Source organism: Leptonotus elevatus, chromosome 6 (genome assembly GCF_054856555.1).
Source record: "Leptonotus elevatus isolate MCC_2025b chromosome 6, RoL_Lele_1.0, whole genome shotgun sequence".
Taxonomy (NCBI): Eukaryota; Metazoa; Chordata; class Actinopteri; order Syngnathiformes; family Syngnathidae; genus Leptonotus; species Leptonotus elevatus.
The window spans coordinates 24,463,443-24,484,057 of NC_141244.1; the positions used below are offsets into that span (position 1 = coordinate 24,463,443).

At 35.6% G+C, this 20,615-nt stretch overlaps 1 protein-coding gene across 2 annotated transcripts; it reads left to right on the forward strand.

Moving 5' to 3' along the window:
* Positions 1 to 316: 316 nt before the first annotated feature.
* On the forward strand, positions 317 to 20,450 carry lpcat3 (lysophosphatidylcholine acyltransferase 3). Of its 2 annotated transcripts, none has more exons than XM_086079491.1 (13): positions 317 to 607; positions 2,015 to 2,122; positions 5,850 to 5,959; positions 8,026 to 8,119; positions 8,299 to 8,336; positions 9,662 to 9,840; positions 9,929 to 10,037; positions 10,120 to 10,206; positions 11,916 to 12,079; positions 13,791 to 13,938; positions 14,206 to 14,361; positions 17,457 to 17,587; positions 18,939 to 20,450. In XM_086079491.1, exons 1-12 carry the CDS (start codon positions 523 to 525, stop codon positions 17,574 to 17,576), a joined length of 1,398 nt encoding a protein of 465 aa, XP_085935617.1. In that variant the 5' UTR covers positions 317 to 522; the 3' UTR covers positions 17,577 to 17,587; positions 18,939 to 20,450. The 2 variants fall into 2 exon arrangements, with proteins under 2 accessions (XP_085935617.1, XP_085935619.1); XM_086079493.1 differs by having other exon boundaries at positions 5,853 to 5,959.
* The last annotated feature ends 165 nt before the right edge of the window (positions 20,451 to 20,615 follow it).

Below are 20,615 nucleotides of genomic sequence, written 5' to 3' on the forward strand. Positions count from 1 at the left end.
TCACATGTAGCCACATGGAGGCACGCATGCTCCGTTTAACCGTTTGAGTATATTTTACGCTCTCGTGTTTAAAAGCAGAAAAACAAAACAAAAGCATGATGGTGCCTCGTCATCCACCCGCAAAACTCCAAACAACCAAACGTGTGACGACGTGTTATTATGTAATACTACTGTAAAAACTAGTCATCTGAAGGACTACTCCTTAATATTTATAAAACACGCTTCATGATTGGCTGAGGACCATGGTACTCTTTTTTTCACCCAATCAGCTCCTGCTGACCTGACGTATATTAAAAAGCACGTCGTCCAACGTTGCCCCAACTGGCTCGCTGACAAGACGACGTCGAGGGAGGGGAGAATGGTCCATTTCTGAGAGGACGGAGGGGGCCGAACCACGGCGGGTTCCCACGCAACGTGGTCTATTTTGTGTGCGCGTATTTGTGTGTGAGCGTGTGGATGAACGCCGCGAATCAGGAGATTTAAGTGACCCGTCGCGTAGAGACGTTTCCGCCCACAGTAAAGATGGCGGCTCCCTGGTTGGAGAATCTATCGGAGTCTTTGGGTTCTTCCGAACCTGCAGTTCGCCTAATATTGTCAATCTTAGTTGGTAAGTTTTTCGTCTTACAAATTCGGGCAATGCCAACCCTAGTTTAGAGAGGGTTTTTTTGGGCTTCGTTTAATTGGAGCGAGCGTGTTGTTGTGTGGAACTGTTACCAAAACGTCTTCCATGTATTGTTGTGACAGCGTCAAACTGAGTTTACACACGCAAATTAACCCGCTAAGAAGCGTTTTTATACCCACGTCAGACCATTAGGGGAATTGTCAATTGTGTTTGCTTTCAAAATAACAACATCGATGTCAACGATCAAACAACTTTTTGAGCGCCGATAAATGTGTGTCATTTCGTCACTTTGGGGGTTAGTTTCAAATCAAGTGGTCGACATAACAAGTATCGTCGTGTAAGGCATCAGATAATCACTTGATAAGGCTTCACGAGCTGAATATGTTCCAGGCTCAACATTGTGCCATTGTAATTGTAAACTAACAATTGGCATTTCCACCAACCAGCTTGACATGAACCAGTGTGAATGCATGGTCAATATGTGAAAATGTTCTGTAAGTGTGTTCCTCAGAACTTTGCCCTGACACATGTCGAGGCTAGCATGGTTACAAGGCTGCCTCTAAATGTGATAATGTCTGCATGTGTATTGCTTAATGGGTCTTGTGTAACCTTGCTTACGAAGGCAAACACCCTTTTAAAGGTTGAAATAAGAAAAAATGGGCTGGGCGATGAATCCATTTTCTCCCCCAATTAATTCAAGTTTTTTTGCCTTGAAGTTTTTTTTTTCCTGTAAAAACCTACTGACGTGCATTCTTTACACTAACAACATGGTTGTGAGCAGAGAGGAGCTAGTTTAGAAAATTGGAATCAGTGCTGCCTAAAATAGCTATGTGGTTGCTGTATAAAATAAAATCCCAACAGAGAGAAAAACGTATTTCCAACTGTCATTTTCATTCATTTTTACTCAAATTGAAGGGGAGAAAAAATGATTAAAATCAGAATTTTTGTGGAGAAAAATCACATTTTATTTTATGGCTATATTGGACAGATCTAAAAAAAAGTTTCATCATCGTTTATGCACTGCTTAACAAAGGAAGTGGGACAAAATATAGACATTGCAGTGCATCATTTCATTTTATTAAAATAAGAGTATTGATACAAAAGTGTCAAATATTAGTATCACTGACACTCCTACGTTGAAAGCAGTTGATCTTGTAACTCGGGTTTAATTATGCTGCGGAAGTACCTCACACACTTGGGAAGAGGGAATATTGGCTGAGATTTTAAGAGACTCATAAAACTATATTTAGCTCACCTTTTACACACTGGCTCTCTGTCTGTCTGACCTTTCCGTTACCTTTTACAAATGGACTCAACTTGTATTGGATGTCACCGTCATTTTTGTTGTTCCCGGTATTGATATTTCCTCCACTGTCTCTCTCTCTCCTACAGGATATCCCTTCGCATTGATCTACCGGCGTTTCTTGTTCCACCAGCCCGCCACCGTTATCCACCTGTTCCACACGTTCTCCGGACTGGCCCTCGCCACGTTTAACTTTGGTGAGATGCAAAGCGGGCCCGAGGTTTTCAGCCTATTTGTGGCTGTGTGGATGATAGCAGTTATTACAGCTATGTTCTGTTCCTGTTACAGTGGAACCTCTAAACGTGTACGATATAACAGAAGATCTGCAATTTGACTCTTGGCGCAGAACACCGAAAAGTTATTTTTAAAATATAAGTTACATGACATGTAACTTACATGTTTATAATAAATACAAATCGTTTTTGAAAATATAATCAACTTTAGAGGTTCCGCTGTCTCTTTTTTGTCGCTTTGGTTTCCTGGAGCTTCTCATGACAAGAATGTGGTCTTTGTTTTAACCTGAAGGTCGGACACTGTTTACATACTACGCTAGCACAGCACGTGAAGCTGAGCTCATTCCAGCTCAGAAGCTGGACCAGGTCACATGACACTCTAATGTCAACCACCAAGTTTGTAAAGTGTCGGTTGTGGCCTCTTCAACAGCCGCAGCATCTTCTGACTGGGAGGGATGAAGTTATGGCTGTGCAATTAAATCGAAATTCAATTACAATTTCAATTATTATAAAATCGGGGGGGAAACTTTATTGATCAATTTCAAATACATAGACAATTTATGCACAGATCATCAACAGACATATCAACATACAACCCTCCCCTAGGACTATAAGAAAAAAAATACAAAGATGACAGAAAGTGATAACATCCAGTCAATGAATGAAAATATACACTAAAAACAATAAATAAATAAAAAGGCCTCAATAATAACATTCAGCGAAAAAGTCTTAAGTTGGCAGTTGACATCACATCAGCAATATGGACAATTACAAAATCCAGCTCCTTCAAAAATAAGATTATTAATACTAATTTTGAGTTGTTTAAATTTATATATTTGCACCTTTTTTATTTTTAAAAATACTAATTTAATAGATCTTGTTTGGTCCAAAAGGTAGTTGCGTAACTAAAGTGTTTCAAAGAAATGTATTTTTTCTTAATATTTTTTACATTTTTTACAATTTTGTACCAAAAAACTAATGATTGTCGTAATCGTAATTTCAATTATTACCAAATTAATTGTGATTCATATTTTCTTCATAATCGAGCAGCCCTCGATGAAGTGCACAATTTAGCATTTCTCTATGCTTCTCAAAGCAATCGACAGCACTTGAATGGATGTTATTTTATTTTATTTTTTTAATTTAAGACATTAAGGATATCGAGCACTTTTTAAAAACAACCACCGCTTTTTTTTTCTTCTTAAAATGAAACGCAAAAGCAGCAGATGCAATGAAAACAGCAGAGGCCCCCAGAATTGAACCCTATGGAACACCATACGTTCCGTTATACATGTGAATTCATTTGTCCAACTATCTTTTGTTGTTGTTGTTGTTGTTTTTTTGTGCTTGACATATTTAAAATGAAGCACGTATACCGTAGGCCAGTGTTTCCAAGCAGACCAGTGAGGAAATATCAGCCAATGAATACACTCCACAGCACAGGATAAACGCATCAGTAAACACTTTCCACCGCTTATAATTGCCTTCAATGTCAGCTCGTAAGTGTTCTTAACATAGCCGCCGCTCGCTGTATTTAGAACTTAGACCTCCGAGCCGCGAACAGCCCACCCAAAAGTTTGAGGATCAATCAATCATTTTTTGTGAGAGGTAGAGCCCAAATCAAATTCTACTTGCATTAAGGCCCTCGATATGTAAATGTGTAGATACTAGTCCCAACTTTATCACCACTCGTGCCTTTTCAGTGGAATTTCAAATCAGTTTCTTACCTCTGTCTTGAGAATATCTCTGGGCTCATGAGAGCGTCTATTTATTTTTTTCCTTCTTTTTTTTTTTTTTTTTGCATGCGAGATTTGGGATTAACATTTCCGCGGGCTGACATTGCCGCTTCTCCTAGCGGTGGCTCACCACCTAAAGCCACCGCTGTGCATTTGGGTCTTATTTGCATGCAAAGCAGTCTCGCTTGAATGCGAGTTGAAAGGTTTTTCAACAAATTCAGTTATTTATGGAGAGGAACTCCCCAGGCTGCTTACAGTAACCCATTTGTGGATTAGGGACTTTAAACAAAAAGCTAAATAAAATTTTCTCAGTGTAACTTGGATTGGATGTAATAGTAATAATAATTTATTTGTTCTTGGTTTCTATACAGCTGTTGCAATGCATTACTATCACAAATTCACAATGCGTTTTTTTTGTTTTTTTTAACTTCACCCATTAGCTTAGAAAAAAGTCTTTCCAAGAGGAGGAAGTATGTACAAGTGCAGTGGAACTTTTAAAACCGACGACAATTCGGTTTATTTACGCTGGTTAAGTCGTCGTCGTTTTAATAAATATTTTTTAACATAGGGGTCAATTATAACAGAATCTGTTACAAATTCAAACTGGCCTTCTTACAACTGTAACGATACAGCGACTGCTGTCATACAAGTTTACACTTAATGTTAATTAACTTTGATGAACGTTAGAAAGGATCATGAAAAGTTCAATTATATCAGAGTAGGACCTTTTTTTTTTTTTTTTTTGCTCAGGGGCCATATTAGATTGATTGATTTATTAATTAACAAATTTATTTATTTATTTATTTTACATGGTCCAAGGCCAGCTCATTCGTAGATTGTGTTAAGAACAATAACGAAATAAACAATTAAAAAGTGTATGTAAAATCAGTGGATATCAAAACATTTTACACAAAGTATTACCTAAAAAAAATACTCAACCCTCTACGTACAACCACAATGGCCAACATTGAAATACAGTAGTGTAGTATTTATTAAAAAAAAACTAAAATGGGTATTATTCCTAGGAAGTATATTTCAGATTTTTATAAGCCACTGTAACAATATGAACAATTTAAGTATAATGTAACAATTTAATTCATATGTTTATTTAAATAATGAAAAGAACGATTCAATTAAGACGCATTGGTTTATATATATATATATATATTTTTTTTTAAGTACCTAAATTAAGGTTTAAGGTGAAAATTGCTTTAAAAGTTAAATGATAACTGAACTATACTTAACAAATGTAATGTACTGGATTAAAACATTTTTTTTTAAGTGTAACATGCACAGTGAGAACATTCTAAGTACCCCTTTTAAAAGTAAAATAGCTAACCTAATACAGCAAATAATACAGGGCTGTTAAAAATATAAATGCTTGGTTGGCAAGATTAAAAAAAAATTAAGCGGGCCACGCTTTGTCGACCCTTGACTTATTTTGTGCTGAGCAGCGAGGTTGCTCCATGTCTGATATTGTGGCAAATATGCATAAGACAGGAATTACCGTTGGGATTTATCACAGCTCACCATTATCATGCAAACCCCCCCCCCCCCACCCCAATTTTTTTTTATCAGCCTGGACAGACACGCATATGTGTGTGCATAAGCATGTGTGTGGTTTCCTCTTTGCTAACCATGGTGCGTTTCTGTGGTGGCCTCACAGGAAGAAAAAAAGAAAAAGAAAAAAAAGTACCTTCTAAAAGGTTGCATTGACTTTGTCACTCGCGTTAACATTGATCCTTTCTCTCTTCTTCCCCTCTTTTTATTCTTTCTGGCTGCACTTCGGGTCTCACAGCAGGTCTGTTGCCTAATCTCGCCTCCTTGTGTTAAGACTTGAAAAGCTTGTTGCACCGACCAAGTGTGTCTGATAGCTCGTCACCCTCACTTGTAGAATCAACCCAATCGCGTAGAGTCCAACAAGTCCAATTGAGCTGCTCTGCTTTCGTTTCTGACAGGTTCCCAGATCTATCACTCGGCGGTATGCGTCCTTGCGCAGTTCCTGATGCTGAGGCTCATGGGAAGGACGGTCACGGCCATCCTGAGCAGTTTCATCTTTCAAATGGTGAGACGTTCTCATGTGAAAAAATAATAATAATAATAATAATAATAAAAATAAGACACTGCTTATTTATTTTTATTTTTTTTAACACAAGCACCAATACTTAAGTCATTACATTCAATATGTGAACATTCTGTGGGGTAATAAATGAGACTGCGTAGAAAGCAGTTTTATTATTTCTCAGAATTAAACTTGTGTACTCTGCTTGTTGTAAAGGAAGTAAAAAAAAAAAAAAGTATTTAACACAGAAAATACCTTCAAGAAATAGGAATTGCATCCATACCATGTTCCAAATACAAAATACTTGCAACGTAGTAAATTATTCCGTTTATTTTTATTCCCTGTACGCTATGCACCATTTAAACATGAACACTGCTCTTAAATATAGGAAATTTAAGACGACATACATCAATAATAATTCAGTTAAAAATATACAAACTGTTCTTGAAGATGCAAAAAAAAAAAGTTGAATTCAATGTAATTGCAATGATTCTATCTTAGTTATGTCATCTCTGTCTTTCTATAATGTCACATCCACGTTGGTATTAAATATAGTTTTCCTATAATTAAAATAAAAAGTGTTTTTTTTTTACTATTTGTTAAGAAATATAGATTAAAAAAATTTTTATATTACACTCAGGCCAGCAGTTCCCCACATTTCACACTTTTAAATTGTGGGCTGATCCTAACACTGTTTAAACATTCACAGGTTTTATTTTGAAATGTATTACAATGCCTAAATGAAATTACAAATCAACAAATGCTGAGCAATCACTGCATCATATACATAATTAGGGCGTGCAATTCATCGAAATTCAATTACAATTTTAATTATTACCCTCAACAATTCCAAAATCAGCATCATTGTAAAAAAAAGAGAGATTATTAATGTTAATTTTGAGTTGTTTAAATTGATATATTTGCGCCTTTTTTTATTTTAAAATGACTTATTTAACTTATTCACTGCCATTGACGGCTATAGACGTCAAATTCATTTGAACTATTTCTATTAGTTTAACATTTCCCCCCCACTTTTATTAACAAGAGTATGAAAACCTAGAAAAAAAATCTTGTACATTTAGAACAGATAAAAAAATTCTGATTAATCGTGAGTTAACTATTGAAGTCATTACAATTAAAAAATGTAATCGCCTGATGCGATTTAAAAAAGAAAAAAAAAGAAAAGAGAAAAGATTATTAAAAATTAGGGGCGTCAGGCGATTACAATTTTTAATCGTAATTAATCGCATGACTTTACTAGTTTACTCACGATTAATCATAAATTGTATATCTGTTCTAAATGTACAATAAAAAAAATCTAGGTTTTCATACTCTTGTTAACAAAAGTGGACAAAAATGTTAAACTAATAGAAATATTTCAAATACATTTTTGACTTCAAAAGCCGTCAATGGCAGTAAATTAGTTAATAAATATTGTTTGGTCCAAAAGGAACTTGTATAATTATAGTGTTTCAAAGAAATGTATTTGTTTTAATATTTTTTATATGTTTAAACATTTTCTTGTTTTGTCGCAAAATACAAATGATTGTCCTAATCGTGTTAAATTTTTTCTTCATAGTTGAGCAGTCCCATACATAATTTAGCCTACTGTTTTACATATTTTACATTAAAACTTCTAATTATTTCTTAGTCTAAAATGCATCCATTTTGTTATTACATAGATGGAAGCTTAATTTGCAGGTTACGTTGATGTTTATTTAGTTTGTTTTTCTGAAGCAGACGCTCCCTTTAAAAACCTGCTTTCTACTTGATGAAATCATTAAGAGGCGTCTCAAGACTTTTTTTGTGTACGCAGTCGATTTTTCGAGGGTGAAAGTCCTCCTTTTCGTCCTCATTGTTTCTCCAGTCTTTGCTCGATGTTCCTTTCCACCATTGCAATCGCTATCGCCCGTTAATGAGTAACTCGTTTTCCTTGCTCCTGGTACGACACTTTAATTGAGCGAATGAGTTCTGAACGTTTTCTTGTCCTCACATGTGGGCTAAAGTGCCCCCCCCCCCCCACCCGCCCAGTCATTCTTATGTTTTGTTTTTAATTATTTCCCCTGTAGTTATACCTGCTGGCAGGCTATTACTTCACAGCGACAGAGGAGTACGACATCAAGTGGACGATGCCTCACTGCGTCCTCGCGCTCAAACTCATTGGTAACCACCTCCGGCCGACGCACGCCTCGCTTTCTGTTTTACAACCGCCATCTATCAGCGCTTTATCACGACCATTAACCGCTCGTGCACGCTGTCCGTCCTTGCTAAAGGTCGTGATTTCACTCATTAGTCACCCTAACACGGTTCCTTACGCCCGTTTTTACGCTTTCTGATTTCAGGTTTGGCATTTGATTACTATGACGGCGGGAAAGAACCAGTGAGTTGGTTGATGTCGTTGCTTTCCTTTCTGCCTTTTGTTTGTCTTTTCCACGCGCACTCAGCGGCCACTGCATTAGGTACACCTGCATGTGCCATTCATGTGAGCGTCACATAGTTTTGTGGTATAAATAAACGAGCCCGAGATAAATTTACTTTAACTTGATCCATTGTTGACACGAACTTCAACAATACAATCAAATATGTATTTGTTTTTTTGTATTAAGAAATAATGTAATAATGTGGTTGCGTAAGTGTGCACACCCCCCTATGAAGGGATCTGGCTGTGTTCAAAATGAAGCAACCATATTCAAACTCGTGAAATGGGAGTGAGCACACACCTGTCAGACACTATTTAAAGTGCCGCATATAAAGTTCAGATGTTCTAGTAGGCTTTTTGTGACATTTGTTTTTGCTTTCCACACTCTAAAAAGGGAATTGTTGAACCAATTTAAGATTAAACGGAGAATTGATGACCAACTGAATAAACTTTTTTAAATTGTAATATACGATTTAAATTAAGTTAATCCAAAGTGATATATTAAGTTAATCCAAAGTGAATATATTAAGTTTAATTAATTATAAATTCATTAAATGTAATATATTCACTTTGGATTAACTTAATTCAATTTATGTGTTACACTGGAAGCAATTTTATGAAGTTGGTCAACAATTCTCAGTTTAATCTTAAATTGGTTAAACAATTCTCTTTTTAGAGTGAACAGAAGCCTGAAGATTTTGCGCTAACACAACTTTTTTAAGTTTTCAAAATTCTCCCCTCTGTCTTAAGGTTTCAGATCTTAAGGTTTCAATATTAAGACATGTCCTGGGAGCTCCCTGAACTTTTTGAAAGGATTTATCTTGAGATCATTTTATGTATTACAAAAACTTGTCACGAGAACAGGGGTGTGTAGACTTTTTATATCCACTCGATTTACTAAATCTGAGTCCTTAGAAAGTTTTTTTTTTGTTAGCTTTCTTAAAGCTTCGCACAGCGTATGAAATTGCTTATTTAGGGTTGAAAATAGTAGAAACGGCTCAATAATGAACACAGTTAAATTTAGCATTATATTGGATTATGCAGGTGTACCTAATGTTATGACCAGTAAGTGCAGTTCACTGATTGAAAATTGAAAACAATGACATTGCTCTGTATTAGTTGCACATCAGTTGCGTTCCTAGTTTGATAGAATCTTGACTCATTCTTGAACAAAATATGGATTTCACGCAGCCACCCAAGCTTGCAATCAGAACCCCCCCGCCCCCCCCCCCCCAGCTGATCGTCATCAAATGTTTCTCTGCTGACGTCCAATCCTCAATGATTAGGCGGAGCTGAACGCACAGCAGAAGAGCGCCGCTTTGCAGTGCGTGCCCTCGCTGCTGGAGGTGCTCGGCTTCTCTTACTTCTACGGCGGCTTCCTGGTGGGCCCGCAGTTCACGCTGCGCAGCTACCAGAAGCTGGTGGCGGGGGAGCTCAGCGACCGCCCGGGAAAGCCTCCGAACAGGTAAGAGAGGTTGCTAGCCCAAAGACACTGTCAGCAGATGGAGAGCTTCATCTTCCCTTCACCTTTTTATGTTTTATCCCTCTTCCAGCGTGGTACCAGCTGTAAAGAGATTCTCTCTGGGTTTTCTCTTTCTGGTCATATTTGCAATATTTAGTCCTCATTACCAAGAGAGCTACTTCATGACGGATGAGTATGACGTGAGTGTTGGCATTTCAATTTTCAACGATCTTTTGTTTTTTTTTCCCCCCCGCTTGTGTCACTTTTGTGTTTTCTCCACAGGCTCATCCATTCTGGTTTCGCTGCATATTCATTATGATTTGGGCTAAAATCATATTGTATAGATATGTCTGCTGCTGGCTCATAGCCGTAAGTGTGAACGACCATCTGCATGATGTTGATGATGTTTAAAAAATATATATATATATATATATTAATGAGAGTGAATGCAAGAGTTGTATCAAAAACTTATATTTGGCTTTTGGGTGACATTTCTGAATGAACCTAAAAAAACACTAATTTTTACATGTGAACTTAAAGGCATACTTGACTCATTGAGCCATTTTCAGCAGTGAAAAGTTAATATTTTGTCTATAATTAATGTGTTACCTTCATTATTTTTCATGTTCAATTAATACCTTTAAAAAAAAAAATTGTCGACTGAAGATGACATCACCTGTGCTGAGGAAATAGATAACGACCAATCATGGCTCAGTTTGCTGACCAAACCCAGAAAACAGGTGAGTCATGATTGGTCGTTACCTACTTCCTCAGCACAGGTGATGTCATCTTCAGTCGACAGCAAGTGGGCAAAAATGTTTTTAAAGGTTTCTGTTGTACATGAAATATAATGACGTTATCAAATTAATTATAGACAAAATATTAACTTTTCACTACTGAAAATGGCTCAATGGGTCCTTCTCTGAACTTTTTAATACATATTATCTGTAATTGCTGTTCTCTAACAAGAAGCTAAACAGCAAACGATTTATTACTTACCCCCCCCCAAAAAATAAAAATAAAATATTGACAATAATATGTTCTATGGAGCCCCATTAATCTAAATATGGTATTTTGGTTAATATTGCATTAATGGAATATGAGTTAAGCATCAAAATCCAGCAGTTTGTATCGATATCAGAAGGCGGCCATTTTGTCACTTGCTGTCGACTGAAAATGACATCACGGTTGCTCACTGGTCTCAGATAACAACCAATCAAAGTGCAGCTTCAGAAAACAGGTGAGCTGTGATATATCGTTGCCTGAGCCCTGAGCAACTGTGATGTCATTTTCAGCCGACAGCAAGTGGCAAAATGGCCGCCCCCTGAGATGGATAAAAAGGGCTGTATCGTAATATTAACTCATTCACTGCCATTGACGGCTTAAGACGTCAAAAATTCATTTGAACTATTTCTGTTAGTTTAACATCTTTTCCACTTTTAACAAGAGTATGAAAACCTAGAAAAATGTTTTTATTGTACATTTAGAACAGATATAAAATTTGAGATTGATGGTGAGTTAACTATTGAAGTCAAGTGATTAATTACAATTAAAATTGTAATCGCCTGCCGACTTAATTTATAATAATCTTTTCTTTTTTTTCAATCTTTTTTTTTCAAAAACCTAATTTGGAATAATCTTTTCTTTTTTTTAAATAATATTTTTTCAAAAAAAGAAAAGATTATTAAAATTAGGGCGTCAGGCGATTAAATGTTTTTATTTGCAATAAATTGCCTGACTTCAATAGTTAACTCATGATTAATCACACATTTTCTATCTGGTCTAAATGTACAATATTTTTTTTCATACTCTTGTTAACAAAAGTGGAAAAAAATGTTAAAACTAATAGAAATAGTTCAAATGAACTTTTGACGTCTATAGCCGTCAATGGCAGTGAATGAGTTAATCAGAATGTCATTTTTAGACTAGTGAGGTCACATGTAACATATTATTGTCAAGAAATGTTTAAGGTTAAGGTTGACTTCTTTAAAGCACTCTAAACATTCATCACTATCCAATATAAGAATTCCTGCTGTGATTCGAGATGCACAGTGATATCGATGATGATGTGTTTGCAGGAGGGCGTGTGCATCTTGACCGGGCTCGGCTATGACGGCCCGAGGGACGGCGAGCCCCAATGGGACGCTTGCGCCAACATGAAGGTGTGGCTTTTCGAGACCACGCCTCTCTTTGGCCAGACCATCGCCTCCTTTAACATCAACACCAACGCTTGGGTCGCCAGGTTAGTACGACAGCCAGTAAAGAAAAGTGCATTATTTAACGTCCGCTGATAGCTGAAATATGGATGAAGCCGACGTGGCGGCGCTTCAAAAGGCGCTCCTTCGTAGTCACATTCCATCCGCTCTTTTATCGGAACGCATTATGCAAGATGGGACAGGTGCAAGCATGGAGAGACTTTACAATATTTATTTTGTATCTTTAAGGGAAGAATGACTTTGTTGAAATAAAAACGTTCTTTCCAGGACCGATGCCACTTTTGGCCTTCTAGTATACAATTAAACGTTAGTCATAAATCACTGCGTCTCACTAGAAACACGTTTGGGCCCAATTAGCAGGCATGGATCAAGTCTAAGTCAAGTTTATGTATGTATTCCGTAATCACAAAAGAGTCTCAAAGGACCTCACGGGCAAGGAAGAAACATTGAGAAGACATGTTTGAAGTTTCAGGGGACCCCCGCATACTTGTGCTCCACACCAAGGGTTCTTTGTGGAAAATTTGTATTGCAGATTTATGGATAATTTTTTGGGGGAGTTTATTTTACTCTTTTATTTTATTTATTTCATTTTTTTATATATATATTTATTTTTGCTTTATTTTATTTGGTTATTTATTGTATTACAAAAAATAGATAGTTCCCCCCCCCCCCCCTAATGCATTTTCAATGTCCATCATCAATTATACACACACTTACCGCAAATAACGGGGTTCCGCTGTATAGTTTTAAGTTGTAATATCACACTTCACCACTAGATGGCAGACGTGTCTTATACTACAACGCAAGTAGGACTAATAATTCTTTGCTTATTTGGAATGACATGCAGGACAAACAGTAACATGAATAATCTTAAAATTTTGAGTGAGTTTATTTTTTTTCCCACTTAACTCTTTCACTGCCATTGACAGCTATAGACTTTATAAAAAATAATTTTAACTATTTCTATATAACATTTTTTCCCATTTTTGTTAACAAGAGTATGAAAACCTAGATTTTTTTTAGAACAGATAACAAATTTGTGAATAATTTGTGAGTTAACTAGTGAAGTCATGCGATTAATTACGATTACAAATTGCAATCGCCTGATGCCCCTAATTTTTAATAATCTTTTCTTTTTTAAAAAACAAAACTTTTTTTGTTTAATTTTTACTAATCTTTTTCTTTCTTTTTTCAGAAAAGATTATTAAAAATTAGGGGCATCAGGCGATTACAATTTGTAATTGTAATTAATCGCATGACTTCACTAGTTAACTCACGATTAATCAAACATTTTATGTCTGTTCTAATACAATTAAAAAAATTCTAGGTTTTCATACTTTTGTTAACAAAAGTGGGAAAAAATGTTAAACTAATAGAAATAGTTCAAATGAATTTTTGACGTCTATAGCAGTCAATGGCAGTGAATGAGTTCATGTTAATTTGCTGTTCAGCCATTTTGTTTTTATGCACAAGAGCTTTGCACTGAGGAAGAAGAAAAAAACCACAGTATGCGGTTATTTTTTATTGTTAAAATTGTTTGTTGTTTAACGCTGGATCTTTTATACATTTAATTGAGAAATGTATAAAATAAATAAATTAATGTATTAAGATACTATGATGTACATTGCTCCAATAAATTGTTGTAACTAAAGTAGAAATAAGTTCTAAGTTGAGAGTTCAATATTATTTTTTTATAAGATAGCCAGTCCAATTAGTTTCTTTGTTTTGGTTTTCCAGGCATGTGTTTAAGCGGCTGAAGTTCTTGGGCAACAAGACGCTCTCCCATGTGTCCACTCTACTCTTCTTGACAATATGGCACGGTCTTCACTCGGGATATCTCATGTGCTTCTCCATGGAGTTCTTCATCATCACTGTTGAGCGACAGGTTGGTTCCGCTATTATCATTCTTATCAAACCATCAGCGGATAACTCATTTCCAAGTAATCATTATCTGTGTTTGCCTCATTTAAACCTGCTCAACCTTTTTAATGAAGAGACTTCCGCTTCTTGTTCTTAACTGACTAAAGCATATTGATCCAATGCACCTCACTGTTAAATGCGCCTATTATTAAATATTGACTCTGGTCTTAATTTGGCAGAGGCAAAGTCATTACTGGTGTGTGTATGTAATTGCATGTTCTTTGTGTGACAGTATCAGGCATTGGTGCGGGACAGTCCAATGTTGATCCATTTGGCCAGCGGGCCACTTTACCCGCTCATCTACGTCATCCAGCAGTTCATCCACTGGCTCTTCATGGGCTACGCGCTGGTGCCCTTCTGCATCTTCACTTACGACAAATGGCTCAAGGTACATGAAAAATCCAGATATTAACATAAAAAGATGACTTAAGTCGTGTTATGTTTTTTCATATGTAGCGTTTTGTTGTCGTCGTTTTAGTATTTGGGCCAACCTAACCTAAAACATATGCAACAAGATTAAAATTGGACTTTTAAAAATATAGACATGCATATTTTCAAAATAAAAGGTTTTATATTTCCAAGATAAAATGTATATTTTCAAGGTTAAGCTTGTAACATGACCAAAATATTATTTTTAATATTGTGAAAAGAGTAATATATATATATATATTTATGTAAATGTGTTTTTGATTGTTGTACGAGAATAAAATTATATAAAAAAACATTTCACGGTTAGATTTGTAATAATACGAGAAAAATAATTATATAAATATAACGATGATTAAGGTTATAATATTAAGAAAAGAAAGTTATTAAAAAAAAATTTGGGGGTTAATCTGGTAATTTTTGGGGTGGGGTAAAGTGGTAATTCTGCAAGGGTAAAGTTTTCAATTTTTTTTGAATATTTTGGGTATTAAAAAAGTCAGCAAATTCAGATTCTGAAGTTGTAATTATAGAAGTTAAGTTGTATATTTTCAAGAAAAAAGTTGTGTATTTTAGTGATTAAAGTAAGAAGGGTCAAATTTTCAACAAAAATGTTGTATATTTTTGAGGGGAAAAAAGTTAATTAATTTCGATGAAAGTCAAAAGTTGTAATATTCCCAGCAAAAAGTTGTCTATTTTCTCATTTAATGCCATAAAATTACGAAAATTAAGTAATATATTTTCAATAATATAATTGTCATTACATTACCTTAAGACAATGCCTCCTAGGTGCCACTTTCTTTTATTTTCAGTGTGGCCATAATAATAATTTGTCAGAATTGAAAGAATGATCAATTAAGTTTTTTCAATGAGAATGGATGTCTACTGTAAATTTCAAACTTGGAAACAACTTTGCTGATGCACAACCACCGGTAGATGACATCCATGCCCCATTTTAGACATGAGATCAGCACATGCGAGTCCACTGGGAGGAATGACAAACTTTTTTTTTTTTTCCTGGTGTAAGGAAGAGAGTCTATACTTTCATTTTGTGTGTGTATAATCATTGAACACAACATCATGTTGCTCTTGAAAATAGCAGAATGCTCTAAACTGGCTTCAATTAACCACACTAGCCTCAGCTCTAACTGTACGTAAAAGCTGTCCTGGCTGGGGCCACTAAATATTTTGCGGCTCCCCACGGCAGCAACAGATACGCTCGTCTCCTTTTCAGCAGCCAGTTGCACCTTCCAGCTGGCAGTGAAGCTGTTTTTCAAGGTTGGGGAACGACTGCCCGCGTGGCCTTGTTGATCCAGCTCAACATTCAATTCTACAAACCAAAACAACCTCAGAGGAGCGGTTATTAACTCATTCACTGCCATTGGCGGCTATAGACGTCAAAAATTCATTTGAACAATTTCTATTAGTTTAACATTTTTGTCCACTTTTGCTAACAAGAGTATGAAAACCTAGATTTTTTTTTGTACATTTAGATATCAAATTTGTAATTAATCGTCATGCAATTAATTACAATTAAAAAATGTAATCACCTGATGCGATAAAAAAAAAAAGAAGAGAAAAGATTATTAAAAATTAGGGGCGTCAGGCGATTAAAAATTGTATTCGTAATTAATCGCATGACTTCACTAGTTAACTCACGATTAATCACAAATTTGATATCTGTTCTCAATGTACAATAAAAAAATTATAGGTTTTCATACTTTTGTTAACAAAAGTGGAAAAAAAATTTAAACTAATAGAAATATGTTCAAATGATTTTTTGACGTCTATAGCTGTCAATGGCAGTGAATGAGTTAAAAATACATCTACGCTACAAATGCCCATATTACCCAGCATAAGAGTAAACATTTGTTCAACTGTAGCCTCGTATTCGTTCATAAATTCATTATGGCTTTAGCGGCTATGGTCGCTAATAACAGAAAAGTTCCCAGCCGCTGCTTTTAAAAGGTGCACGTAATGCGCCTGTCGTAATGCATTCTAAAATTAGAAGGGCAGTTTAAGACATTAGTGGCGAATACGAGATGGTGAATTGGCACGGGTCCTACTGGGACTTGTTTGTGAAGACAGTGAACAGAAATAGCTTCTGAAGATTCGTTAAAAAAAACACACACAAAAAACAGCCTTTTCCGTTTCCAGAGGAAGTCGAGGGGTTGCCATGGGAATCGCAGGTGATGAAGATGACACTTGACTGGCATTTGTGAAAGGAAGTGATTTAAAATTAAAATTAAACATTTTCCTTAGCTGCAACACCTTTTACTGCCTGTTACGACATTTATTCACTACCTCTATATCGTCGGTTGCTGTAGTAAATTCATTGATTACAAATAAATAAATTGGGTTGGGGAACCTATCCTCCATTATTCACTGGAAAAACAAACAAACAAAAAAATTCTGATGACATCATGTTGCTGAGCATTGTTTGAATTGAGGACCTTCAATTAGACAAAAGTAGTCCTTGGCGGCCAACTTCATCAATTGCATCTACAGTCTAATCTGTAGTGGATTTTTTACTGGATATAGTAGACTGTCTCCACTAGAATAGGGATTATTAGAAGCCGCTGTAAAATTATGCACAGTTTCAAAGTGTGTCAATTAAATCATATTGCACTTTTTGTTTATAAATTTGTTTATCAACAAACAGTTCATAAAGATTAAAAGCTACTTAAAAGTTAAATACAACCGTAAATACATACAAAAAAGTTTAAACGGGCGGTATTTTTTTTTATACAAGCTTCATTCTAATTCATGTTTGATTTGTAAATTTAATTTGTGTTTATTTTTTTTATTTTATTATTTTTTATTTGTTTGCCTTTTAGTCCACTAGCGTCTTAATGCTAACACTAGATAGCATCTATATTGCTGTAACACATGCAGAAAGACAATATAGTACTCAGTCATGTTGTCTTTATCCTCTGTGAAGAATGACTAATATTATATTAGTGGTGTGCCTCAACAAAACCGTATATACAGTATTCCCCCCCCCCAATGATTCTGAATTTTTGTACTTCCTGACGATGACTCTCCACTTTTGTGTTGCAGGTGTACTTCTCCGTCTACTTTTGCGGTCACGTCTTCTTCCTCGTAGCCTTTTTAATCACGCCGTACCTGCGGAAGGCGCTAGTGCCTAAGAAGGAACGCAGCCCGCAAAAGCAGGATTAAACGACGGCTCGGTACGCACTTGTACAGTTTGTTTAAAAAATATCCAAAGAATAGCGTTTGTTTTACACATGCATTAGAAATGCAAATGAACCTTACGAGTAAATGATCATACCGCACTACTTGGCCCACCTTGTAGGCATATGGAACATGTCAGGACTAGTAGCCTCCTGCACCCTACTAGTAGCACCAAAATGCCCACCTACTACGCTGATTTTATTTTATTGCTTTTAATAGTAAGGGCAAACGGCGTACTAGTATAATGTTAAGTTGGATAATAAAGATACAGAATAAATGTTCAAACTGATTGAGCATTTGTTCAATGATGCCAGCTTGAAGGTTTATGTACTAATACCGTTTTTGTTGTCACTAGTAGGCGGCATACCAGTAGGACAACGAGATGAACCGTACATTTGTTGACAACTGTGTGCTACTAGTACAGGCAGTCCTCAATTTATGAACACAAAGGGTTCCGAGAGGTTGTTGGTAAATCGAATTACATAATTTTTTTATTTTTTTTTAAATAAATAAATAAAATAATAAACATATAAAATGATTAAAAAAAATACCTCATTCAATTATATGCAGTATATACTTTGTATACAGTACGTATATAAAAAAATATATATATATATTTCAAACATATTTAACTCATTCACTGCGAGCCCAGTTAAAATAGATTTTTGACGTCTATTGCAGTCAATGGCAGTGAATGGGTTTAAAAAAAATAAAGCTAATTAAAAATTAGGGCGTCAGTGGTTGAAAAATTTCTCAAGATTAATCACAAATTTTATATCTGTTCTAAATGTAGAATAAAAAAAATTCTAGGTTTTCATACTCAACAAAAGTGGGGAAAAAAAATGTTAAACCAATATAAATTGTTGAAATTAATTTTTGACATCTCTAGCCGTCAATGGCAGTGAATGAGTTAATTGCATCATCAATCCGTCATCCATCCATTATCTGAGCCACTTTTCCTCACAGTAAATGTGATTTAATTTTTACACAAGTACACTGCCATAAAAACAAAATAAATATGCTTATATGTGGAGGAGTTATTGAGTTGTGTTCATGTGAGGCTGCTGAAATGAAATGAACTGTACCGTAATGTATGAAGAGGCGCGCACTTAAAAATATTAACTTGCAAGCAAAAATAGCATTTATGGAGATCAGTCAGCCTTTGTTCGTATCTACGAATGTTCGCAAGTCGGATGTTCGTAACTAGAGGACTACCTATTGACATGATAGCATTCTAGTGCATGTGTATGCAAATGACAGCCTGTTCTAAGGATTTTAATTTTACGTACTCTGTTGGCTTAAAAAAACAAATATATATGTTCAAGTGTCTCTCTGCTTCCTTTGCAGGTCAAAAAATCCGCTGAAGGGAACTGTGACTTTCAAAAGGAGTGGAATGGAAAATATTTTAAGGCCTTTAAGTATATATAATCTAATATATACGTATGTCCATGTGAAAATAAATCTCTATATATTTTTGTGTAAAAAGTAAGGAAGCTTTTATAAACATTTTTGGAGAAATGTTTACAAGAAAAATGACCATTGTGCCACACGGGCTAACTGGGGAGCCTGTCAGGGGCAACTTCCTGTATGATTATTATTATTATTATTTTTTAATCCTCTGAGATATATACGATTTGCACTCACGGGTTCGGAGCCTTTTGTTGGCCCCTAAAAACAATAATAATATTTCCTTTTATTTTTGTCATGATTCTTTAGACTTTCTGTCTCCAAACAACAACAGCACCAACAATGATGTGGAAGCGAGGTGTCAATGCACTTTTGGAATGTAACCATAGAAGGCTGCTGCTGAACGCTTGGAAGAACAAACTGTTGAAATGTTGGGTGTTCATTTGCGAGGTCAACAAAAGCACCGCAATACACACACATGTCGTATCTTACAAAAGTGAGGACACCCCTTTTATTTTTTATTTATATTTCATTATAGCTATTCCTGAATGAAACGGCACTTTGCTATTTTGTAAATTAGTCAATGTACAAACTGTAAAGTTGCTGTCCACACCAAATAACTCATCACAGTACTGCTGTAAAAAACAACAACTCAACATTAAACCACTGGCAACAAAAGTGAGTACACCCCTCAGTGAAAATGTCTGACCAAATGTGACCAGTACTTTGATATAAATTTGCTGTCCGAAAATGTCTGACCAAATGTGACCAGTACTTTGATGTAAATTTGCTGTCCGCACACAATAACTCATCACCCATAGAGGTGTACTCACTTTTGTTGCCAGCGATTTACAGTAGTATAAATGTAATTTCTTCGTCCAAAGAAAATATTTAAAAATATTTCCAAAAATGCGAGGGGTGGACTCACTTTTATGAGCTACTGAACATAAACATACAGACCCGACTCAACATTGCCTTTTTGTTCATGAATGTTCTGCTGTTCATTTGCTTGTAATTTGCGCAGAAAAGAAATACTTGATTTTGTAATTCTATGGAAATGTTTTGTCGTTCGGAATAAGGAAATTACTCTTGCCACCTGCTCTCATCTATGGCTGTTATTTAACTTCAAGGTTGACACTCCCTTCAGTTGTGTTGTTTGTAAATGAAGAAGATGAAGTTGTGTTGTTATTATTTTAAGTCTCCATTTTTTGGGGAACAGTTAACTCTCGTGGTGAAGCGACTACTGAGGAACATTGTGTGCTTCACCTGTGCTGCCTCAGCTGGTGATGCATCTCATCATCATCCCACCCTGCAGGGACTGCCTGTAGCAACTGCCTGTCAATTTTTACACAAGCCCATGACTATGATTAATGGCTTATTTCAAGGGGGTTATTTTTATTTTATACCTTATGTACAAAAATCTAAAATAAATAAAAAAGGAAAAAAATGGGACAGATCCATGGGGGAATGTGATTTTTTTTAAATGCAATTTTTCTAATGTTGAATAATTAAAAAAAAAAAAAGTGCTGCATTTCAAAACTGAGATGGTCCTGTTGCCTTCTTTTGCTATGACGTCATTTTGCAGTCGTGTGCGCGCGTGTCGAGGAAATCTATCGA